Source organism: Alosa sapidissima, chromosome 21, assembly GCF_018492685.1.
Source record: "Alosa sapidissima isolate fAloSap1 chromosome 21, fAloSap1.pri, whole genome shotgun sequence".
NCBI lineage: Eukaryota > Metazoa > Chordata > Actinopteri > Clupeiformes > Clupeidae > Alosa > Alosa sapidissima.
Genome location: NC_055977.1, coordinates 10,634,177 through 10,660,515, shown reverse-complemented (window position 1 = coordinate 10,660,515; position 26,339 = coordinate 10,634,177). Strand labels below are relative to the sequence as shown.

Below are 26,339 nucleotides of genomic sequence, written 5' to 3'. Positions count from 1 at the left end.
AGAAGGGTCTTTCAGGTGAATGGAATGCCACAGTACTTGTTCTGCTGGAACTGATCTTATTTTAAGACCTTTAAGTCAGCCTCTTGGGCTTTCCTCAAGCAGTCCAGGTGGTTAGCAAACGCATTCTTTTTTTGAGGGAGACAGATGCATTTACATCTTGATTACTGTAAGTTTTGTTGAGGGTTATATCCATTATGGTTATTCAGTTACCTGGGTATTCCACTAGCTTGGTGTATTCGCTGTGTGACACTTGGGCAGAGTTATTTACTACGCTCACAATAACCATTTTCAATTATGATATGAAATAATGGGAAATATTTAGTTCCATAGCCAGCTGTTTGCCATGGTCATGCTTAGGAACATGTCTAAATATCAGTTGATCTCTAAAGACAGAGATCTTTCTGTCAGACAACCAGACAAATCAACACCAACACAACTGAGTACATTTCAAGGGAAAAATCTCAATTACTTCAAAGCTACCTTCACTTCATTTAATTGTCTAGAATGTGATGACTACACCTCTGAATGTTTTATCCACTGTCGATCAGATATCTTTCGCTATTACACCATCTTTTCAGTGTGAGACTTTAGAGTGAGACATTTTTGAATTTGGACTGTGATTAGATTGATGCAATCAAGTTAGTGACCTGATATTGTGACAAGCAAGACCTGATGACAGTCTGCACCGGAATGTCAAAGATCTGTGTGGACTGCAAAGGGTGCTCTGCCAAATGGTGGTGGTATGACATCAGAGGTCTATTTTCCCCACCCTGTTGGCCCTCTGCCTTCATTGGCCATTCAACACATTTGGGGCAGAGTTCAACATAAGCAATGGGCATGGCCTGCTGGGCAGGGGCAAGAAAGAGTCTGTTTGGCAAGTTGGTTGACTAGTCAGTTTTTTCCAGCCAGTGACCATCATGAGTCAAATCAGCTCAACTGCGATGCTATATCGTTGAAACTAAAGATGTGAGGCTACCAAAATAAAGAGGGAATATTAGACACTGGACACTGATTAATGTCCCACCGCAGACATGACCCCTTCCGTGCTTAGTTGACATACAATTTTTCTCAGATAATGACATGTTAATATTATGTTCACACCAGCACTAGCTCTGTAGATGGGGAAACAAACACGGGCGCACCCATCCACAGAACACTTAATCTAGCCAATCAAAAAAGGTGTTTTTGTTTAGCTGTTGAGTTCAAATATCAATAATATTTCTCCAGCATTGCTAATGACCCCATTAATGCACCAATACCCAATTGTCACCCACCAGCATTCCAAAATCACTGTCAAGTAAATGAATGACTTGTTACTGTGCCAACATGAAAGTATACCAGCTAACAAGTCATCCCCTTTACTCAGTCACTATGCCCAAAACAGCCTTTTTTTTTTAGACATGCACACATTACTACATACAGTGAAGTGACTTCATGTAGTATTTAGCACATGCGCATACACACACAAGAAACTGTGCAACACACAAGAGACATAGCGCAACTGCTTTATGTCCAGATTTTAATCCCACATGAAAACATAAAAACTCAAACATATTCTGATTGTTAATCAAGTAATTACATCAGTGAAGCCCTCCAAAAACTCTTGACTAAAATGATGGATGCGATGCAACAAAAAGAACAGCAATAAAGAAATTTTAATAAGACGGTTCCTCCCAACAATGATCAGCATGTACACAAAATCAGAAACTCCCACTAGAATATACTGTTTACTTTCCTATGTGATTATACTCCTTCAAGCAAGTTAGGGTGTACTGAAGTATTTAATATAAAAATAAGACGCATGCCCCAAAGAAGCGCCTTTCTAACTTTGGACGTCAGTGAAAGAGGAAGGGGGGTAGGGTAAGGGAGGTGACTGGGCTCGGCTTAAAGAAGTTTGTGGATTCTGAAGAGGGAGAATAACTGTCAGCATTACGTTGTTCACATGCAGCCAAAAAAGAAACAACAAAAAAAATAAAAAATTGAGGTTCAGAGGTAGCTCCACATTTGGGGAACTCGTTCTTTACGGGGGTTAGGGGCGGATAAGAGGAGTGCTAGGTTTTTCAGGGTTAAGCATAGGGATTAAGAACATAAAAGTAATTATTGCTGGGATAGCAGGGCTGTGTCTGTGGTGAAGTTATTGGGGTAGTAGTCGTACAGATGTGGATTAAGGTACAAGGCGTTGAGGAAACACCATGTCAAGTCATTTAGAGCTCTGCAAGTTATTGTGGTGTAAGAAGGTAGATGTGGGTTAGAAGGTAGGCCTCAGGGTGTTTAGGATGTGTAAGTCGTGGTGTAGGGCCCAGACCTTGAGGGATTCAGGGTAAAGTTTTAAAGGGTAGGATAGACTGGTAGAAGTGCTTATTGCTGTGGGTAGTAAGGCTGCTGTTGGCCAGCCTGCTGAGGGTAGGGATAAGGTTGCTGGTTGGGAGGGGCTGCTGGATAGCTTCCCGGCGCAGGTGGCGTCTGATATGGCATGGCATAGGGAACTCCATACTGACCCCCATACATATACGGGTTATAGCCCACTGGCATCTGGTAGTACCTAAGACACAAGAAAACAGGCGAGCAGTCAGGCACACAGCACATCACTGTTGCAAATGGTGAGCATGTGATTTGTGAAGAAGAGTGAAGTCAAGTGTGTTGAGAGGTGCAATAGTAATAGGTGAAGTACTGTGATGGAATAGCGAACACCTGACTGACAGGCGTGAATGTGTGTGAGAGTGTGTGACTGTTAGTGGACTAAGACTGGCAGGGCTACCAAAAAGAAATTCTAAACGGCTGGCAAAATTCTGCTCCATATCAGCTGTGATAGGCAGCCTTGCTGTGTGATGTCCTTTCTGTATGAAATTTGATTGGTGGATTCAAATAAAGAAATCAAATGTGTATGTGTGTGTGTGTGTGTGTGTGTGTGTGTGTGTGTGTGTGTGTGTGTGTGTGTGTGTGTGTTACCCTGGGTATCCTTGATAGGTTGGGTATGGGGGTCCTTGGGCTTGAGGAGCTGCAGGAGCCACCGGTGGCGGGTTGCTGCCAGCAGCGGCAGGAGCGGAGCTGGGTGGAGCGTTGCTGCTAGCCGCCTGTGGAGTGACGCTCGGGGGAGGTGGTCTGGCAGGGGGAGCGGCTTTGGCCGGGGTCGTTTGGGGCTAAAAGGACACATTGAGCAGTTAGACCAACAACCTGGTCTTGACCGGAATGTTCCTAAACAGGACCATGCTCTGATTTTTTGCACTCACAAAAATGGTCCGCGGTGCCGGAGCTGGAGTTGGGGCAGAGGCGGGATTTGTGCTGCTGGGAGTGCTCTGATAGGCTGGAACATTGAAAGATGGGGCACTGGGCTCACGGGCAATACTCTGTTGCAGTTCTCTGCAATACACAGAAAGGAGGGTCATTCAGCAAATCACAATCTCATCGAGTCACAAGTACACCCATAGACCGAAAAAGACACACACAAAGACTTCATAAATACTCCAAGTTCTTACTTGAGGAGCTCATCCCGCTCTGTCTTGCGGGCAAAGACGATGTCACTGCACTTATTCTGGAACTTCAGCAAGATCTCCGTCAGGTCATTATAAAACTAGAGGGGAATGGGAGGAGAAGAGAGCCCCAATAGAGACAGAAAAGAAGAGGGGAGAGAAGCGCAAAGAAGAGACAACCACATGAATTTACTGCATGTTTAGTGTGCCTATTTGAGTCTGTGTTTGTTCTTCTTTGTAGTGAAAATAACCGGGTGTGTTTATGGCATAAGTGCCCTCCTTCAGGTTGCCAGAGTGCTCAGCTTAGCTCTGTGTTTGTTAAGTGGCCTGAGGTATTTGTGCAGCTACAAGAATACCAGTTCACTTAATAAAATGGCTTTCTGTGTATAGCTGCACCATTTTTGAACTGATGGGAATCCGTATGTGTACTTTTGAATATAAATGTTCCAAGTCAACATGGACACCAAATTGCCAAAGATATATTCTTGCCCATGTACCTTCGTGCCCTCCTTCAGGTTGCTAGAGATCTCAGTGTAGTTGTCGTGAGCTGCGGCGAGCTTCTTCAGGACCTCCTCTCTGGCATTCGCCTCATTGGTGGACTGCTTAAGTGCTGAAAATTCCTGGTGGGAGGTCTGCCAAAGAGAGGGGAACACAGGAATGACTTAACACTGGAACTGGAGAACACACCTCTACCGCATGCCTGGGGTCTGGGTGGAGTAGGTGCCGTGCCTTTAGAAAGCTTCTCCTCTATTTATTCAAATTCTTCTGGGCATAGTCTGTGGTTAAAAGTCTATACAGTAGGGTTTTCAAACGATAAAATTCTCTTGATGAATTGACTGTAAGAATCAGCGTTGAGTAGCCGAATAATTGAGTGAGTAATGTGATCAGACAATGACACATTCAATTTGTTTGCACTGCATCCTGAATATGGCACTTAACTCATTGAGTGCCACCTTCCCATGCGTTGAGTGCCAAAAACGTAATATTAAGTTTTTAGCTTTGTTTTTTAAATTACGAAACTAGACACTCTAACATACCTTATATGTGATTTTGGGAACTCTGTGGAATGGAAATGAAATATATGACAATCGAAAACTCATGAAAACGCACAATCTGGACATTTTATCTGGACATTTTATCGTAACTCAGTTGCCGCTTTTGGTCGAATCAGTGACGCATGCACGTCAGCTCAAAACCAGGCCATTTTCGTGAGTCTATCACTAGGTGGCAGTCTCGCCAGGTCACTTCCCGGAAACTTTACAGGCAACACTTCATATTTCATGAAAGATGTTATATCTCCATTTCTAGAAAAAACAGCGATTTTGATGAAAACTAGCCACTGTTTAGCTTGGGATTTCTCAGGAACAGAGGCGTGTAGAAATACACGGTTTGCACCCACTGAGAGCTTAAAGTCTCACCTTTCAAACGAGCCATTGTATGTGTTCATAGCTATAACACAGAATATGCTGTGGCTGTACATCAATGATCAAATGAACAAAAATGATCAACAATGGTCTAGATTGCTGGTACTCTAGGGCAAAGCTTCCGAAAACAGCTTGGCATTCAATGAGTTAACTAGGAGCTGAATGGCTGACTACAAACTTAATTTACAGGTTCAGCAAGGAGATGACTCAATATCAGTATTATCAACAAGCTAATCATTGCACTATCAATAGCAACTGTTTGGGACAGCATGTATGCAACTGCCCTCAATCCAGATCCAATCCAGATCCTCCAATCCATCAGATTACCTGACCTGCTTACTCAGCAGGCTACAGATTCTTACCCAGAGTGATGTTTTTACTCTGTGAGTGTGACAGCAGCTCACAGTAGTATGGTCCAGAGTTGGTGTTTATTTAACCCATAGTGTGTTTTAAATGGTCAGATTTAGACCCCTTGTTGTGAGTGTACCTGTATCTTGGCGAGGAGCTCTTCCTGAGCCCGTAGGCTCTTCTGGACGCGCTCTGTGTGGTTGCCATAGTGTGTCTGTAATGCGCTGGTGCTGAGGGCCTCCTCGTTGATGGCGCCGTCCTGAGCCAGGGCAGTCAGGAAGGAGGACGACAGATCAAAAGTCACAGCCTTGACTTCCTCCTCTAGGGCCTCGCGCTCCTGCTTGACCTCATCCAGCTGAGTCAGCTGTGCTCGCAACACACTGACCACCTATACACACACACACACACACACACACACACACTTAGTCCCCCCAAAAAACACATGGGGGGGGGGGGGGGGGGGGGGTGGGCAGCATTGAGCTTACCTCACTGCCTTGTAGTGTTTTGGTGGGGTTAGCTTACCTCGCTGCCCTGTAGTGTTTTGGTGGGGTTAGCTTACCTCGCTGCCCTGTAGTGTTTTGGTGGGGTTAGCAGAGGGAATGGCAGCATTGAGCTCGTTCTCAGGGCGGCACAGAAGCGCAATCATCTCACAGTGGGTGTTGAAGCGCTCGCGCACCACCTGGTCAGCTGAGACTGCCTTGTCCAGCACACTGCTGAAGTTAGCTCCCTCTGGAGGGACACGGAGGGAACAGAGAAAGGAACAGGTCAACTACACAGGTGGAGCACAGTGGTGTTTGGGCACACAAGGGATACATCTGCATACTTGCTCTCAAAAGCATTGATAATTTCTGCTTTTGTGTCTGTAACAACATCTTGCACTGCAAAAACTGCTTATTCTAATAAAATCTAACCAAGATTATTAATCTTCTATCAAGATAAAAAAAACTAGTTTGTATTGTTTTCAGTATAAACAGACTTACCTAGCACTTTCTTGTGAAATCATGACTTTATTTAAGAAAAGTTTGACTTATTTTTAGACATCCTGAAAACAAGCCAATTTTTCTGCCAGTGTGTTAAGCAAATTTGTCCTAAAAACAAGCAAATCTGTCAGCCAGTGCGTTAAGTAAATTTGTCTTGATAAGACTCCTTAAAATAAGTCGAGGTCTTCTTAAATTAAGTCAAAATGATCTTTAGAGAGCGCGCTAGGTAAGTCTTTTTATACTAAAAACAATACCAAATAGATTTTTTGATCTTTGATCTGATAAGATTAATAACACTTAGTTAGATTTATTTTTTTTGCAGTGTGTATTACTGTGTGTACCTGGTACAGGTATACGTGTGCTTATACTAGTTGTTTGGGACTGCGTTTATACCTGTTCTGAGGGGTTTGTACAGGTCACCAGAGGGTGTTCTGTTCCAGCGTTGGTTGAATTTGGCCCTCAACTCATTATCTGTGGCCTCCTCATCGTTCAGCATCTTCAGAGACTGTATATAGTAGAAACGTGTACATGCAATCACACACTCAACATAATGTGGGCCACATGGGCACAATAACATAATAAACTCCCTCTATGTAACATTTCATATTTTCATGTTTGTTTGTTTGTTTAATTTAAGACCATTTCAGCAACTAAGGCTATTTAATGGCCAGAACATTGTGTGCATTGTGAACATTGTTAGCATATTTTCATGTTACGTGAACAAAAAAAAGCAACACAAAGTAATGGGTGATATAGATTGGATATTATGACTTTCATAATAGCTTGCCTTAAAACTAAGTAAGTATTTTTCTGAAATATCTGAAATAGCTCTCAGAACTAATGCTTCACCTCATTAACTTTAGCCTACAGCTAAGACATAGTCTGAAAACTGTTATAAAAGTAGAAAGTAAATGGTAATAAAATACATAAATACACATTGATCTTGCAAGATAAAAGAATCATAACAGCACTGACGGACTTATTTTAAATGGAGGACTTTTTCTTCGTTACAACGTTTTTTGTATGAGCAGTGCTGACATGTCAGGATAGGGGTTAAGGGTAATCTATTGATGGGCAAATGAAGCTTTGGTGAACCACTGAACCACAGCAGTGTGAACCTAGCGACACTAGCTGAAAAGCAAAAAGATGGCCGCCACACAGATTTTTCAACATAAAAGTCCTTAGCAAACCAATATTTTTGGTTACATGTGGAAGCCATATTGGATTTTTTTTATTAGTGTTGCTAGCTTCACACTGCTGTGGTTTAGTGGTTCACCAAAGCTTCATTTGCCCATCACTAGGGTAATCTATCTCGGTCTGGTGATCTCACGTGTGTCTGACCTCATCAAGTATCTCTCTGTTGCGTGTGAGAAGCTCTGGCAGCTCCTTGATTAGCATCTCCACACTCTGGAGTCCACCCTGAGACATCACAGCACGGGACTTCTCCAGGATGGACTGAGGCACAGAATCCCCAGACAGATCCTCCAGAGCGGCCGGCAGGTTCAGAGACGCCAGAACTCTGGTGATGAACACAGGTAAGGAATCAACATGCAGTTACAACTGACTGTACAGAGAACTACAACCCTGTTTTTCCCATATTTACTTGCAAAAAGGACATAGACAACATATACATAACTATAACATATAAAATATTGAAACCGACAAATTTGACTATTTTCATTAATATTATGTGCTCATTTTGAATTTGATGCCGGCAACCCGGTTCAAAAAAGTTGGCACATGGGCAACAAAAGGCTGGAAAAGTTGTGTAATGCTAAATACAACACAAGGAGGAACATTTCATCACTAATCAGGTTAACTGGCCCCATTGGGTATAAATTGGGTATAAATCAGCACCTCAGCAGACTGATATCATGAACTGCGTATGTATGACACGCCAATGGCCTCTAGCGTGTTATCTAACGCATAATAGCATTTTGGCGTGTTTATCAACGCCATAACCTAACCCTAACCCTAGAGGGCGCCATATACTTGCCATTGACATACACGCGGAAGTGAGACGATAAGTGGCGTGTATGTTTACGCAGCGTTGACATACACGCAGATAGCTCAAAATGTGTGCAGAGAACACGCCAGTTGGCTATTTTTGAAGTGGTGTGTATGTATATTTGAGCAAAACCATGATATCAAGCTGATCTCAGAGAGACGTTGTCTTGAAATTGTGAATATTGGGATTTCATCATATATAGTAATATAATTAAGATATTCAGAGAGGCAAAAACAATGATCTTCAGGGGCTTAGATGGCACTATGTTAAAAACAGAAACACTGGTTAAAGCTCTACCATGCAAAGAAGAAACCATATTTAGACATGATCAGAAATGCTGCTGTCTTATTTGGGCCCAGGCTCATTTCAAACGGACTAAAGCATAGTAGAATAGGCCCATCAAAATGTGTAGGAAATCATGGACTCCGCATCCTCTGGGTTAAAGAGGAGAAGGATCATCAAACTAGTTATTAGTGCACAGTTCAGAAGTCAGAGAGCTGAAATCCTATATTGGGCAAAAGTGGGACAACATTTCTTTCTCAAAACTCCAGCAACTGTTCGTCTCAGTTTCCAAACATTTACAAACTGTTGTTCAAAGGAAAGGTGGAGCAACACAGTGGTATCCTCACCCGTTGCAGAGATTAGTGGCCTCTCTCAGGCTGCCGACCAGTCTGTTGACCGTTTCGGCCTTCCTCTGGTTGGACATGCTCACTGATTGCTGCACTGCCATGGGAACCATCTTCTCAAAAAGATCTATTAAATACACACACACACGCACACACACGCACGCACACACACACACACACACACACACACTTATAGACAATCTAACGGAGTGTAGACATCAAAGCCATCTAGAGACTAAAAACATAACATGCAAGAAGAGGCAGTGTATTGGATGGTGTATACCAATAGTACATGATGTTTGAAGCAATACAGTTTGTTGAGGTCTGCACAAGTTCCTAACCTCAAACCACAGCCTGAGTGCATCTTTGTGTAGACCTACAGTGTCCAAATGTGCAGGACATCACACACACACTCAATTGTCACTTCATCATTATGCCCGCCGAAGTTGAGAAGTTTACAAGGGTAAAAGCTTGGCACCCGCAGCCACTGTGGCACTTCTTAGGACAACCCGCTGACAGAATCATAAGTTTGTCCTTTCCCCTTTGTCCACTGTTGAGCACTTAATGGTTACCGTTGTGTGTGTCGTTTAGTTGAATGAGTCATCACTGTTTTATACTGCCTTGGTGTACATGCTGATAGTGGATGTAAATGTGATGCTGAATCTCCCTGTGATGTACAGTGCTGTGGAATAGAATGTCCCTGAATTTTTTACCGGAAAACTTCTGGCTGAGAGGGTTTTGGATGGCGGTGGCCTTGACGAGGGTTGCCTTGCCGATGTGCTCAAGGTCCTTGAGCTCAGGCACACGGTCGTGGTAGATGAAGTCGTTGTCTTTCTTTGCAGCGGTAAGAGCTCTGTTAACACGCTCTGACAGATCCTTGACATTGACATACTCGTCATAGCGTGATGCAACTGTTTTCACCAGCTCAGTTGCATGCTACAGAAATATAGAAAAGGACAAAGAAATAGTTAAACATCTTCTATGAATCAAACTGATGACAATTCTGTATTACATGACATAAACTTCTGAAATCGACTATCCTTTACATTCATAATGGAAAATGAATACCACTAACTACACTGTAAGAAAGTGTGTGAGAAAGTGAGAAAAGATATTCTGTTCATATCTTACTACTACTACTACTACTACATTCTCAGGGAACACTATATAATGAATAGTACAATATACCGACCAATGATTTCAGAGCAGCTAGGTAGCGTTCAAGAATCCTTTTTTTTAGAGCGGAAGATGAATAAGTGGGCATTGAATAAACAAAGTTGGGCTACTCAAACAAACAGTAAAGCTAATAACCAGATACACCAATTCTGGTTGGAAATATATTTGTATTAATGCATTTTGGCAAGTACATTTTAAACTGCTACAACAAAATTCCCTAATATTCCATGACTTTGCCCCAAATATGATAAAGTACATCAAATGAAAGGATCAAAGTAGACATGAGCCAAATCATTTGCTGCTTAGATCACCACACCTTTACGGAACAGCCACTGAGAGATAAGAAGTGCCAGGAAAGAAAACCTCAAATGAATTAACCTGTCTGACAACAACTCACTGACATTTATCGGGAAGTTTCAAATAACAAAGTGGAAGTCACTGGCATATAGCCTACTATGTGCCTGCAGTAGCTGTGTGGTTAACAGCTACTTGCATGGATGCTGAGTTTATCTGACTGGCATTAGGCCCGACATATTCAGATTAGTTTTTTTTTAATATGTCATGTTGCTATTTTGGTGAAACCTGGGAATTAGAGCTGAAGGTAAACCATGTGTTAGGTTTGAGCAATAATGGCAGGCCTATTTTAGATAAAAACCCAGAGGGCAAATACGACCAAAAGCTCACAATATTGGGCCATTTGATATACTGGGTCTTCTAATGTAGATTTAATTGTAATCATCTAAACAGAATGGAAGAATTATATGTCCCTCCCTATGTACCATCAGTTAATCTTATTTCCATGAGACAAATAAGTGTGTAACACACACACACTAACACACACACACACACACACTCTCTCTCTCTCACTCACTTGCAGGCGAGCAATCTCCTCTCCGAAGCGCTTCTTCTGATTGGCCAGGGCGGCCTGGTGCAGTTCAGCAGTGGCCTGCATCATGCAGTGTTTGGCAGCCAGGACCGGGAGCACCTCCTGGAAATAAAAATACTGACCAGGGAGAGCACCACGGCAACAAACACCACGGCAACCACCAAAACAAGCAAGCAAGCAAACAGACATCGCAGCAATCACAAGAGGAGCACAGACACACAGCATGGGGTACAGGAAGAGAGAAAAGAACAAGAAAATCAGAGCAAAACCCCTAACACTCACACGCATGCCCCCCAAACCATCCCTTCCAAAAACACACACACATACTGTATGCACTCACTTATATGATTCAAGTTAGTTACCGTAATTTCCCAACTATTAGCCGAGGTTGACACATTTCTTCAACTATGAAGTCAATACACGGGGGCAGTTAATATGGTAATTATATGGGCAGTTAATATGTTTTTTTTTATTAATATGGGGCAGTTAATAAGGTTTTGTTTTTTGAACTTGAATAAAACACGGTCCTGCAGTTTATACACAATGCGGCTAATACACGGGAAATTACAGTACTAGCTGCAACTTTTTTCAAGGTCTATGATGTGCCCATACATTAGGTAGGACAATCTAGAAAGGTGTATGTTTGTGTGGTGGAGTGTGCGTGCGTGCATGCAAGTGTCACTGCAAGTGTACGAACCTTGGGAAGATTTTCTTTATACTGGCACTGCTTAAATGCATCGCCGTAAAAATCTGCAGCTTGGTTAGCCAGTTTAGCGATAATGGCATCCTTCATCTTATCTAAAAGAACACATACAAATGTGCATACACAAAAATGAGGAACACTGCATATTATTGGCATGGTAGAGATCAAAGGTATTGTTATTATTTAGTTGTAGTAAAGTTGACACATGTTGACTTCCCTTCTCAGTCCCAGAACGTTTATTTACAATTTTTTATTGGTCTTGACATGTCACTTAGGAATGAAATTACAAGTCTCGGACAGAGTTCACACATTTTGAATAAAATACACTTTTGGGACTCCCTGCTAATACTTTTGGGAATGCTATTTTTTATTAGTATTATTTTATTTTATTTTATTAGTATTATTGAGCTACATTTTACACTGATATGGCATGATTGCAATATAAACACAGCTAACAATGGTATTAAATTGCAGTAGCCTATGATTAAATGTAATGGAATATTCAACTAAGGTAGACTGCTGTTGTTCACAGCACTAAGCTATTTATGGTTACTAATATACTCAGTAGTCTCTGGCCCTCTATTAGAGCCAGGCATAGTGAGCTGGCCCCCTCTTAGAGCCAGGCATAGTGAGCTGGCCCTCGGAAGAAAAAGTTTGGGGACCACTGCTCTAGAGGATAGCACTCAAGAGCATTTTGCTTGTACCAGGGTTCCCACTCCAAGTAAAATGTAAAATTCCATGACTTTTCCCTGACTTTCCCTGAATTTCTATGATCTATAATAAATGGTACAATATACTGACCAAAGATTTCAGAGCAGCCACGTGGCGTTCAAGAATCTTTGACTTTTTTTTTAGAGGGAAAGGTGAATAAATGGGCATTGACTAAACAAAGCAGTAAAGCTAATAACCAGATATTCACCAATTCTGCACGGAAATATATTTGTATCCATGTATTTTGGCAAGTACATTTTAAAATACTTTAACTACTTTACAACAAAACCCCCTGATTTCTCCATGACTTTTCCCAAAATATGATACAATTCCCTGACTGTCCTTGTCTGGAACAGACTTTATCAAAATTCAATGATTCTTCTGAAATTCCATGACCCGTGGGAAGCCTGTTATACATGCCTGTGAAAATGTCAGATAAATAACACTAAATACTACAACTCCCTTGTGAAATCACTGCATGGATGACATCTGGCATCATTTGACTTCCTGTCCTTTCCGGACCAAACCGCATGACAAAGCAGAACACAAAAAGTCTTTGGCAAATGTGTGGTGTGGACAGTATATGGGAACCGCCTCATTTCATGACTACTACACTTATACTTTACACAAAAGGTCTTGATTCTCTACCTACCAGTCTAAGCACTACATGGCATAAAAATCCTCACTTTAATTGAGCGGGTGAAATAAATAAATAAATAAATAAATAGCAGAGCGGTACAAAATATGACCGCCGCCCAGTCCAGCACATGTTTTCCACAAAAATAAGTCACGCTGAAAGGCATATATGATTCTAACTGTCTCACTGAATTGCATTATGCACACTCAATTCTCACTGGTATCTGCTAGACAACAAGTACCAAAACATGATTAGTTCATAGATTTCACATGTAATATACATTTTTATACAACCCCACCCCCATCTTGCCTGTTCATAATTCTGAGAAATTCTTGAATTGTGTGCATGTGTGCGTGTACATGTTTATGCTTATGTGTGTGTGGGTGGTTGTGTGTGCGTGCATGTACTTGTGTGTTTGCCTGTTTATGTGCCTGTGTGTGTGCATGTGCCTGTGTGTGTGCATGTGCAGCTGTGCGGCGGTCATAATAATCTATGTGAAATACAGGACTGTGTCTCAAAAACTGATGTCTGTTTATGTCCATTCAATAGTGATTCACAGTGTAACATGGTTACAATTACAAAGTTTCACCAAAGTCCTTTTAGGCAAGTCCCTCCACTCGGCGGCCATATTGCAACGTATTTTGGGCACTTATCGGGCATCTATTTCAGACAGAACTGCGTGTGCGCAAGGCTTAACGACACCAACTGTGCTTCAGCTGCAAGATCACAACACATGATTGGCACGATGTATTCGCCTTATTCACCCGGCGGCCAGAACGAGGCTACAGGGTACACTTGCCATTACACCTCAGGTCTCTGGTTTCAGTAATACCATGGCCAGTCCACATGGCTGATGTACTGCACAAGTAGTGTCTAACATTTAATTCAGGCTTGACATCTAGAGGAACTGTGTAGAGAAAGATGCTTACCAGAGGTGGCTTTGATGCAGAAGACTTCCTGAGCCTGAGCCAGCATGATCTGACTGAGGGTGCTGGCAGTCTCTGGGGAGATGTCCATGGTAGGCTCCCGGGACAGCATAGATAACACAGTGTCTTTTATGTGTGCAAATGCACCACTGGCAAGCTACAGAGATAAAAGCAGGATGGAGGTATCAATTTACTTGAGTCTGTGGGGTTCTGTGAGCCTTTTCCAACAGGTAATTTCTTTTTTGCTCCAAGTTATGGTCTGGTATACTGCTGAATGCATTAGAGTAAGATTGAAGAATGGTAGTGTGAGTACACACATGTATATATTAATGTTTTTTTATCTTAAAGCTCACCTGATAGTTCTTGGCAGCAGCCTTTAGTCCTTCATCACTGTCCAGGTTCTGCTCTGAGGCAATCTGACTGGCCAAAGCTCCAATGTTGAACAAAACGCAAGTCTTCTCATAGCCCAAACATGCCAGTGCTGCCCAGACCCATAGAAAAACAGAAAAGACAATGACGACCACACCCCTATAAGTAAACAAACTGTTCCAAAGGGTCCCTCTGACATAGGAGCCATAAAGGAATACGTAAGTGATGATTCATCCATTCCAACCAGTCAGACTTTATACATTTAACACTCATCTTAAGTGATTAGTGACAGTTGTGGTAGTAGGTTTCAACCAACTAAATATAGATTTGTTTTGATACAATCAATGTAAAGTTTTTAATTATATGACTGTGCCATTATGTTTACAACTATATTGAACTAAATAGTATTCTTCAGGTCAGGATCTTGCATAAATGTGATTACCTTTGCCAAATTCATTATTAAATCAGTGATTAAACCTTTTGTAGTCACATGTTGCTTCACAGTTGCTGATTAAAAAACATGGCCTACATTCCTCCTTTTGTGTACACTGTATGCATGACTGAGTCTCACCAAGTTTAACAGAACCTCCAAAGAGAGATCCTTTATCAAAGGCATCCTTCCAGGTGAACGTGAGACAGAGCTACAGGAAAAGGGAATACATATACATTAATAGTCATCAGCAGAGAATTTCAGGTAGACGTTCCACAATGACAAAAACAGCTATACTAAAACGTTAACTATATTTGAAGTGCAAGTGCACATTTGCTTTGCAGATTTATTTACCCTGGGTAACTATCACACACAGGCTAGTTTGAGATAACTGCTCAGAGTGCCAACCACATATCAGTGCACATTATTTAGGTGTTTAAATTGTTTTTTTTTTTTAATCAGATATGAAAACACAGCCACCAAAAGAGAACACAGAAATGGCACTTTGGGGTGGGTGGGTAAGTAACAGACACGGATCCAAGTATAATTAACCCAAAAGGTTTAATGAGATGTAATGAAGTAATCTTGAAATCTTGAATTAATATACTAGGATCCTCCTTTATCAATAATGTGTACACACAGATCTGTGCATAATGGGTAAGTATGACCACTCCTATGCAAAGAGCGGAATTTATGAACTTGTACTTGTACTTAGGAATGTGCGTAAATATACGCACATATCTGACCATGCTTACGCAGAGCACCCAGTGGTGGAATAGGAAAACTGCAATATAAATAAATCACGAGTGCCACATCAAGAGACAGCAGAGTTTAGAACTTCATCAAAGTCCACTGTTGGAGTCTGGACAGACTAGACAGCTCCATTTCTTGAGCGTCAGGTCCATTGGAATGTCTTCGTTTTCAATTCAGTTCTCATATTTTTAAACATCTTCAACCAAAAAATTTAGGAGCTTTGCACTTTAGAATCTTTGTCTTAAACAATTTCAGCAAAAGTTTACGACTTAAGAGCAAAGATTTTAGAGCGTAGTGCTCTAAAGTCTTTGGTTAAGAGCATTGCTTTTTTCCCCCTTAGCAACCTAGTTGTATACAAAACTAACACTCATGCAGTAAGAGGTTAGCAAGTGGCTAATAATAAACGTGATCTACTGTACTGGTAATATAACCATTGGCAATTAAAATTGCACTTCTTCCATTGTTATGTCTTAAACTATTGCTAAACAATGTTATTGTTTGTATGAATTGATTGTCAGATGCATTTCATAACTCACCACCGCTGGGTGGTGGCTTTAAGTTTGTCTTCTTTGCTCTGTTCTCCATTAATTCGGTGAGGAAATAAACTAAATCCATGTGGCTTTTAAAGGAATTATTTCATATCATACATAGTACTATACAATTGGAGGTGTTTCAGAATGCAAATGACCCAGAGCCTACACAAGTGTGGTGGATAAGAATGTGTGGGATTTATCAACGCTGATTTCTTACTGGTGTGCATATAACCAGCATGTACATTACATATTGTTTGTTCTACATTTCACTAGTTAGATTTAGAAACCTTTAAAATCTAGAAACTTTTCACGATTGATAAATGAGGGCTGAATAGCTGTTAGTGTCATTAAGTAGAATTGAGTGTGTGCGTGTTTGGGGGGGGTTCTTACCTCTGGGAATGGAAATTTGGGTTCAACGACACAGAGCTGATCATAGTACCTGTATGAAGCAGAATGTAGGTGATACTTAGTGAGGAGCATATCAGTCTATCAGTCACAGCCACACCACAGTTTAGTTCCTACTTCACGCTACTGTAATGTAGCCACAGACAGACACAGATCTATTTGGCTAACAAATCCTGAGAACCTTTCCTCTCCATGCAAATCAGCCTCCTGCTTGGCACTCTCGAGACTTCCTCAGGGGAGATTCAGGGAGGAGTTAGCTTTACTAAACCAAATTATCTTTAAGCAATTTTCTTACTGTATTAATAACATTGGTACAAATAATTAATTACACAAAGAGTTAGATGCGGCACTTAGCACCATATACCTATAGCTCAAAAGGGTTGGACTAGATTGATTTAATGGTTTAATCATTGGTACTTCTTTGGGGATGTTATGACATGTCAATGCAACTAGAGTTAGGCTCAAAAGTTTTTGAACCCATGCTAAAGTTGAATAAAAATAGGAATATAAAATCATCTTTTGGAACTTGATCTTAACGCCTTAAGTAAAAATCTTGATAAAGTTCCCTTGGCCTTTGGAATTAAAATAGCCCCACATCATCACATACCCTTCACCATATCTCACGATTGGCATGGTACTTTCCATAAGATCATCTCAATGCAAATCAAACTAGCTATTAGGCTAACTGAAATAAAACCATGCCAATCTCTAGGTATGGTGAAGGGTATGTGATGATATGGGGCTATTTAATTCCAAAGGTCAAGGGAACTTTATCAGGATGCATAGTGCATACACATAGATGTCTTGTATTTTAAGGAAACACATTTATTTACGATACATTAATCATTCACAAAGAAAATTGGTGTCCTTAAAGGTTGGATATTTCCTCATTTTTTTTACTTGAGGCATTAAGACCAATTAGCAAAAGATGATTTTATATTCCTCTTTTTAGTCAACTTTAGCATGGATTCAAAAACGTATGAGCTGTACACTGTACACTAATATATGAATTATCAAGGTCCTGGGCAAACAGGATCAGTAACACAAATCACAATCATGCTGTTAATGCTAGAACTGAATAAAAAATATGAATCCATGTTCACAACTTTTAACTTCATAAGAGAACTCATTCACACATTTTACTCACTCTAGCATACAGATCGATCATGCAATTAGTGCATAAAGGCATCCTGTTTCAATCACTGAATTATTAATAAAATAAACACATTACTGAGAACTCTATTGATTATACCCATGAGTGCTTATAGTACTTACAAAAAACCCCAAAACATATACCATATTAACTGCCCCCGTGTATTAACCTCATAGCTGAAGAAATTTAGCAAAATCAATGTATTAACCGCGACTAATAGTTATTAAATAGACTAATAAATTACGATACTTGCAGTCAGAAATACATGTTGGTGACCGGTCTAATTAATGTACAATTAAGCTTATGTGCACTAGTAGTGCTGCAAAAGCACCAGAGCAGGGGCATCCCTCTCCATCTTCAAGAAGTTCTTGAAGACCCAACTCTTCCGAGAGTACCTCCTCTCCTAACACTTCTAACAACCCAAACATACACTTACCATGCACTTACCATGCACTTCCCTTCTTCTCTCCTTACACATCTAACTCCTTCTTCTTCTACCACCATCCCCTTCAACTACACTTTGACTAGCGCTGAAACTTCTGCATTCTCATCCTCTGGTAGTAGTATTTATTGTCGTAGTATTAATCGTTACCTAAGGTCTCCTCTGAAATGTAGTTTGAATGCTAGGCCTAAAATACAAGAAATGCCTTGAGATAAAAATAGTTGGACTGGTTGAATATGATTGGTTGAATCATTGGGGAGGTTTCTTCTCACCACTTCCAACATGCAGCACCTTAATGAAACATGTGACACCTGCCAATATGTATGTGGGGAATGGCGAATGTGTATCCTAGCCTAGAAATCTAGACGCGCCTCTAGCGGCAGCAAATTACATTTGCTGCCAGAGCTAGTCTAGCAACTCTCCGTTGGCTTGTGAGCTCCAGAAATCGAAACTTAATCAGGCCATTGAAATCGTGTATAGAGTCGTTAGGTGGGCTTAACATAATGATTGATGGCAGAGTTGCAACGGTTTGGCTTGAATTCCCTGCTACTTGAAAACCAATTAAGATGGATGTTGCTGCTGGCGAACAGTGTGACATGAGTTAAGCTTTTATTATGTTGGCAAACGTTTGAACTAGCCAACTAGCTCCGCTGGTGGGAAACGCATGGGACTCATTAGCGCTGCCGCCGTCTCATTGCGTGCAGAGGGAATTTGAAAGACAACTGATTATCCCGCCCCTCGGACTGAGCACTGCGAACGGTGAGTGCCCAGACCCTACATTTTAATGTGGGTCTGGCTCGCCAGGCTATGTGTATCCTGCATTTGAAACATTCTAAACCAATTCAATGCAGGGCTCCAGAGTGCGACCAGTTTGGTCGCATACGCGACCTAATTTTTCGAAAGTGCGACTAAAAAAAAATCGGAGGTCGCACCGGTGCGACCAGCTATTCGAGAGAGGAAAAAGTATCCGCATTGAAACTCTACCTTTGGTTCAATAACAGACACATATTTGGCCAATATCGTGGTTTAAACAAATCACAGATAGTGAAGGGCGGGACCTCCCCTCTGATTGGCCGTGGCGCCAGTGCGTAAATTTGAAAATGCATGTGCTGCAGAGAGAGAGAGAGAGAGAGAGAGAGAGAGAGAGAGAGAGAGAGAGAGAGAGAGAGAGAGAGAGAGAGAGAGAGAGAGAGAGAGAGAGAGAGAATGTAGTTGCATTACAGTGTGGTCACATAGGCCGAGATAAATGTCCCCTCTCCCCACTGCCTTTCAGCGGCTGGCAGCAGCAAACCGATCCGACGAGCCCGAGATGATGATCAAGTTTATAGTTGCCTACGATAGGCCTAGTGAAACTTCCCTTCACCAAGTTCAGTCCGAAATAATTATTCACCAGAAAAATAGTTTGAACGTAAACCCGACGTACAGGAATGCCACTTGCGCCAAATTTATAGGAGTCATTGCAGATGAAAAGACGTCTTAAAATTGCGAACAATGCATACAACGACCGAACGACAGAGATACAGATATCGCCGAAAAGGAGTGCGTCATTGACCGCAGTTACATGCAGGGAGTAACCCGGTTTTCAACAGCAATATTCGTTTTGCGCGCAAGTTGTGTACACTCATTTTGATGGCATCAATCAATTTAATCCGTTATTTGGCGCAAACCGAATATCGCTGCTACATTTAAAGCCCGAATATTCCCTGCATGTATACAGTGGTCATTGTGTACGGTGAATTGAATGGACACATTTAGATCGAGCATGGCAAGTCATTGCAATAGCCTATAATAATAGGCCTACCATTTCGTTACTGCATTAACCATGTTCTTATTGAAAATTTAAAAATACTAAGATTAAAAAGTAAATTGCATTGTGGGGCTGTCAAATGATTATTGCCATCATTGCAAAATGGCATAAAAATCCCCCAGGCTACTTGGAACATCTCTTTAAATTGTGCTCAAATACATTTCTATGGAAGATGCTAGCATGGCGAGCTGGTTTAGCCAAGGCCTAAAGATCATGAATGATGGATAGTATGTAAAACATTGAGCCATGAGATGTGCAGTTTGAAGCCCTTAAAAGTCGTGCACTGTTAATTTACTCACTGTTATTTTTATTTAATACATCTTGAGATGTTTTAAGTTTAAATTTCAGCTCAGTGAAGCACTTAAAGCACCAACACTTCATTAAGTTACTTTTCTTGTAGAATTGTAAATCATAACTCATAGGACAACCTATATCGGACAGTAATTAAGGAAAAAAAGTGAACCTGCTGCTGTGTTAAATGCGATGTGGTTGAAAATTTTGGTGCACCTAACTTTTGTGCTGGTGCACCTAAGAAAAAAAGTTAGGCGCACCAGTGCAACCAGTGCAAAAAGTTAGTCTGGAGCCCTGCAATGCCTCATATAGATGACACTCAGGGTAGCAGTTAAGGATGAAGGTGAACACAATTTGAAATGGTGATTGTTTCACCTAAATTTAAAGGGTTGTTTCAAGATGTTGTTGCATTATCACAAAGTGTGCACATTTAGGTTAAGTAGTGCAACTAATGTGACTAACACTGCTGTATTATCAAAGGCCAAGCTTCTGCATAGTGTGCTGTCAGGAGTGAAAGGTGTTTTTTTTTTTATAGAAATAAGAACAAAATGCTACAGCCACTCACAGCACCTTTAAATCCATGTAATTGAACTGGTCCAAAGAAGCTTAATGAGAACATGGCAGGCAAAACATAAAATGTGGGGCTTTGAATAATTCTAAATCTTTTTAAATTGTCAGTGACAATGTGTCACTAGGAAGTAACAGTAACCTTGTCTCCAGAGAGTGCATGCATTAGCCATGGATGTGGCTGTAACACAAATCACAATCATGCTGTTAATGCTAGAACTGAATAAAAAATATGAATCCATGTTCACAACTTTTAACTTCATAAGAGAACTCATTCACACATTTTACTCACTCTAGCATACAGATCGATCATGCAATTAGTGCATAAAGGCATCCTGTTTCAATCACTGAATTATTAATAAAATAAACACATTACTGAGAACTCTATTGATTATACCCATGAGTGCTTATAGTACTTACAAAAAACCCCAAAACATATACCATATTAACTGCCCCCGTGTATTAACCTCATAGCTGAAGAAATTTAGCAAAATCAATGTATTAACCGCGACTAATAGTTATTAAATAGACTAATAAATTACGATACTTGCAGTCAGAAATACATGTTGGTGACCGGTCTAATTAATGTACAATTAAGCTTATGTGCACTAGTAGTGCTGCAAAAGCACCAGAGCAGGGGCATCCCTCTCCATCTTCAAGAAGTTCTTGAAGACCCAACTCTTCCGAGAGTACCTCCTCTCCTAACACTTCTAACAACCCAAACATACACTTACCATGCACTTACCATGCACTTCCCTTCTTCTCTCCTTACACATCTAACTCCTTCTTCTTCTACCACCATCCCCTTCAACTACACTTTGACTAGCGCTGAAACTTCTGCATTCTCATCCTCTGGTAGTAGTATTTATTGTCGTAGTATTAATCGTTACCTAAGGTCTCCTCTGAAATGTAGTTTGAATGCTAGGCCTAAAATACAAGAAATGCCTTGAGATAAAAATAGTTGGACTGGTTGAATATGATTGGTTGAATCATTGGGGAGGTTTCTTCTCACCACTTCCAACATGCAGCACCTTAATGAAACATGTGACACCTGCCAATATGTATGTGGGGAATGGCGAATGTGTATCCTAGCCTAGAAATCTAGACGCGCCTCTAGCGGCAGCAAATTACATTTGCTGCCAGAGCTAGTCTAGCAACTCTCCGTTGGCTTGTGAGCTCCAGAAATCGAAACTTAATCAGGCCATTGAAATCGTGTATAGAGTCGTTAGGTGGGCTTAACATAATGATTGATGGCAGAGTTGCAACGGTTTGGCTTGAATTCCCTGCTACTTGAAAACCAATTAAGATGGATGTTGCTGCTGGCGAACAGTGTGACATGAGTTAAGCTTTTATTATGTTGGCAAACGTTTGAACTAGCCAACTAGCTCCGCTGGTGGGAAACGCATGGGACTCATTAGCGCTGCCGCCGTCTCATTGCGTGCAGAGGGAATTTGAAAGACAACTGATTATCCCGCCCCTCGGACTGAGCACTGCGAACGGTGAGTGCCCAGACCCTACATTTTAATGTGGGTCTGGCTCGCCAGGCTATGTGTATCCTGCATTTGAAACATTCTAAACCAATTCAATGCAGGGCTCCAGAGTGCGACCAGTTTGGTCGCATACGCGACCTAATTTTTCGAAAGTGCGACTAAAAAAAAATCGGAGGTCGCACCGGTGCGACCAGCTATTCGAGAGAGGAAAAAGTGTCCGCATTGAAACTCTACCTTTGGTTCAATAACAGACACATATTTGGCCAATATCGTGGTTTAAACAAATCACAGATAGTGAAGGGCGGGACCTCCCCTCTGATTGGCCGTGGCGCCAGTGCGTAAATTTGAAAATGCATGTGCTGCAGAGAGAGAGAGAGAGAGAGAGAGAGAGAGAGAGAGAGAGAGAGAGAGAGAGAGAGAGAGAGAGAGAGAGAGAGAGAGAGAGAGAATGTAGTTGCATTACAGTGTGGTCACATAGGCCGAGATAAATGTCCCCTCTCCCCACTGCCTTTCAGCGGCTGGCAGCAGCAAACCGATCCGACGAGCCCGAGATGATGATCAAGTTTATAGTTGCCTACGATAGGCCTAGTGAAACTTCCCTTCACCAAGTTCAGTCCGAAATAATTATTCACCAGAAAAATAGTTTGAACGTAAACCCGACGTACAGGAATGCCACTTGCGCCAAATTTATAGGAGTCATTGCAGATGAAAAGACGTCTTAAAATTGCGAACAATGCATACAACGACCGAACGACAGAGATACAGATATCGCCGAAAAGGAGTGCGTCATTGACCGCAGTTACATGCAGGGAGTAACCCGGTTTTCAACAGCAATATTCGTTTTGCGCGCAAGTTGTGTACACTCATTTTGATGGCATCAATCAATTTAATCCGTTATTTGGCGCAAACCGAATATCGCTGCTACATTTAAAGCCCGAATATTCCCTGCATGTATACAGTGGTCATTGTGTACGGTGAATTGAATGGACACATTTAGATCGAGCATGGCAAGTCATTGCAATAGCCTATAATAATAGGCCTACCATTTCGTTACTGCATTAACCATGTTCTTATTGAAAATTTAAAAATACTAAGATTAAAAAGTAAATTGCATTGTGGGGCTGTCAAATGATTATTGCCATCATTGCAAAATGGCATAAAAATCCCCCAGGCTACTTGGAACATCTCTTTAAATTGTGCTCAAATACATTTCTATGGAAGATGCTAGCATGGCGAGCTGGTTTAGCCAAGGCCTAAAGATCATGAATGATGGATAGTATGTAAAACATTGAGCCATGAGATGTGCAGTTTGAAGCCCTTAAAAGTCGTGCACTGTTAATTTACTCACTGTTATTTTTATTTAATACATCTTGAGATGTTTTAAGTTTAAATTTCAGCTCAGTGAAGCACTTAAAGCACCAACACTTCATTAAGTTACTTTTCTTGTAGAATTGTAAATCATAACTCATAGGACAACCTATATCGGACAGTAATTAAGGAAAAAAAGTGAACCTGCTGCTGTGTTAAATGCGATGTGGTTGAAAATTTTGGTGCACCTAACTTTTGTGCTGGTGCACCTAAGAAAAAAAGTTAGGCGCACCAGTGCAACCAGTGCAAAAAGTTAGTCTGGAGCCCTGCAATGCCTCATATAGATGACACTCAGGGTAGCAGTTAAGGATGAAGGTGAACACAATTTGAAATGGTGATTGTTTCACCTAAATTTAAAGGGTTGTTTCAAGATGTTGTTGCATTATCACAAAGTGTGCACATTTAGGTTAAGTAGTGCAACTAATGTGACTAACACTGCTGTATTATCAAAGGCCAAGCTTCTGCATAGTGTGCTGTCAGGAGTGAAAGGTGTTTTTTTTTTTATAGAAATAAGAACAAAATGCTACAGCCACTCACAGCACCTTTAAATCCATGTAATTGAACTGGTCCAAAGAAGCTTAATGAGAACATGGCAGGCAAAACATAAAATGTGGGGCTTTGAATAATTCTAAATCTTTTTAAATTGTCAGTGACAATGTGTCACTAGGAAGTAACAGTAACCTTGTCTCCAGAGAGTGCATGCATTAGCCATGGATGTGGGATCACCAGGAAGCTCACACTATCTACACCCAGCTTCCACCTACATATCCTCACATGCAAATAACATTGTCATGTATGGCAGACAATGACAGATTAGACAGGAGTAAGTAATGGCAATTTAGTGCCATACTTATTGATGGCACAGAAATCCAAAGGCTCACTTGCCAACGCTTTCCAGCACATGCATTCATGTTACAGATGATTATGATGTGATGTTGACGATTGTAACTATTTCAGACTGGTAATGATTTAAGATTCTAGTTATTCCTCATTTTCCGACACCGTTCAACATAACCATAAGAGAAGTAGCCTACTCAACTGACAAAATACATTAAGCTAGCGGGATATGCTACTACCTAGCCTGACAAGTAAAAGAAAGGCGACAAGCGCCTTCCTTGTGTAACGCGTAAGATTACCGTTAGGGTAATGGTATGTAGACAAAGGTTGTGTTTTTTTTTTTGGCAGGTTGTATTTCTTCGACTAAGTTAGCCTAATGTTACTTAGTTTATCGTTAAATTACTTTAGTAAATTAGGTGGAATAGCACTTAGCTCGTTTGCAGCAAGCAAACGTTTAGCCAACCAATAAAGCACCTTCCAAACTTTGTCACATCCAAACAAGAGACCGTCGCTTGAAAACTCGCCGTTTCGATAGACTTAACGGCCAAACAATGTCAGAAACCCACCCTAGTTTACAGGTAAATTGACCGTGATCATGGGTGCGGCGGGCAAGTAGCTAACATACGTAACGTTACTTCATGCTAGCTATTTGGTTTACCACAAAGAAAGAACTAACAACAGGAAACATTTAATCGAGTTGTATAACTTGGAGTGATCAGAAAAGTTAACATTACAATAATGCTCACCGCAACAATATGTCCAAGGAGCTCTCGTGTTTGTCCAGGGGCCTCCCAAGAGCGCTTTTGCGCAGCTTATTGAGTTCCTCAACCGCACGTATGTATTCAGCCTGTTCCTCACCAACTGGATACGTGGCTGTGACAAATTTCGATAGTGGTTTCACTAAATCGACTTCCGTGGACTTTTTGAACGGGACTGATATAAACGTCGCCATATTGGCGCGCCGGATTATCGTTTCTTTTTCAGTAAAACGCAAATCTACACCTGAAGAAACACAACAGTGGCTAACTTCCTGGGTACAGCTCCGTCTGGAACGTCAGAACACTTACGTCATAGCAAAGGGTTGAGCGAGACTTTCTAGAATTTCCGAACTTCCGGGTTCTGCTTATGTAGGCCTACCAGAGGGCGCTTGTGAGCAAGTAAGTGCGCACTTGTCTGTGGCACTGGGCACCGTAGGCTACTAAACCATGGATGATCTAACCAGACATGTGGACTCGAGTCACATGACTTAGACTCGAGTCATGATTGTAATGACTTCAGACTTGACTTGATAAAATTCAGCATGACTTGCGACTCGACTTGGACTTGAATACTATTCACTCAAGACTTGACTCGGACTTTGCCTCTTTGACTTGTGATGACTTGACATGTCTCGAATCAAAAACTAAATTTCCTGATCGTGTACCAGTCAACCCAGAGACGCTTACCCGCAACTAAAAAAAAATAAAAAATAGCGGAGACAAGCGGCCAGAGCACAGCCTACTGCCACTACCCCCACACGCGTTACGCACTGTGTGTAGGGCACCAAGAGACAGAGGAAGGACCAACATTTAGCCAATCACTAGTAGCTTTACTGCAAACTGATTTGCACTCTTGTTAGAGAACGTTTGTCAAAAAGCACCAACAGCATGTTACATAAAGATGATACTTTTCGAGTCCTCTCCATTAAGATCCAACTTAAACTTATGCTAAGCTACTGCATTTAATTGAGAACACATCTAAGCACGCACGAGAGGGAGAGAAAACGAGTAGGTTCCAGCTGGCTTGTCATTGTTGATGATGATTGATATCTTCTTTTAAATATAAGAAACATATAAAAAGAAATCGTGGAGGCAAAAAAATACGAAATTAGAGGAGATTGTGAATTTATCCGTTTCTCATTAGCCTACTATACTGTTATAAACTATGAGATCCAGGTCACTATGACATAGCTGCACTCACTGTGATTTGGAAAGTGGACAAGAATATTATGAAGAGTTGT

At 41.2% G+C, this 26,339-nt stretch overlaps 1 protein-coding gene across 2 annotated transcripts; it reads right to left on the bottom strand.

The window, feature by feature from the left end:
- Positions 1-1,493: 1,493 nt before the first annotated feature.
- LOC121695922 (programmed cell death 6 interacting protein) lies at positions 1,494-25,408 on the bottom strand. Of its 2 annotated transcripts, none has more exons than XM_042077136.1 (18): positions 25,087-25,408; positions 16,371-16,419; positions 14,836-14,905; positions 14,249-14,376; positions 13,899-14,052; positions 11,616-11,716; positions 10,904-11,035; positions 9,570-9,792; positions 8,860-8,983; positions 7,564-7,741; positions 6,616-6,727; positions 5,802-5,971; positions 5,382-5,630; positions 3,968-4,102; positions 3,477-3,571; positions 3,231-3,360; positions 2,950-3,140; positions 1,494-2,542 (listed from the first exon to the last, which is right to left on the bottom strand). In XM_042077136.1, the coding sequence occupies exons 1-18, from the start codon at positions 25,290-25,292 to the stop codon at positions 2,359-2,361; spliced, it is 2,631 nt and encodes an 876-aa protein (XP_041933070.1). In that variant the 5' UTR covers positions 25,293-25,408; the 3' UTR covers positions 1,494-2,358. The 2 variants fall into 2 exon arrangements, with proteins under 2 accessions (XP_041933070.1, XP_041933071.1); XM_042077137.1 differs by having other exon boundaries at positions 10,904-11,020.
- Positions 25,409-26,339: the final 931 nt, after the last annotated feature.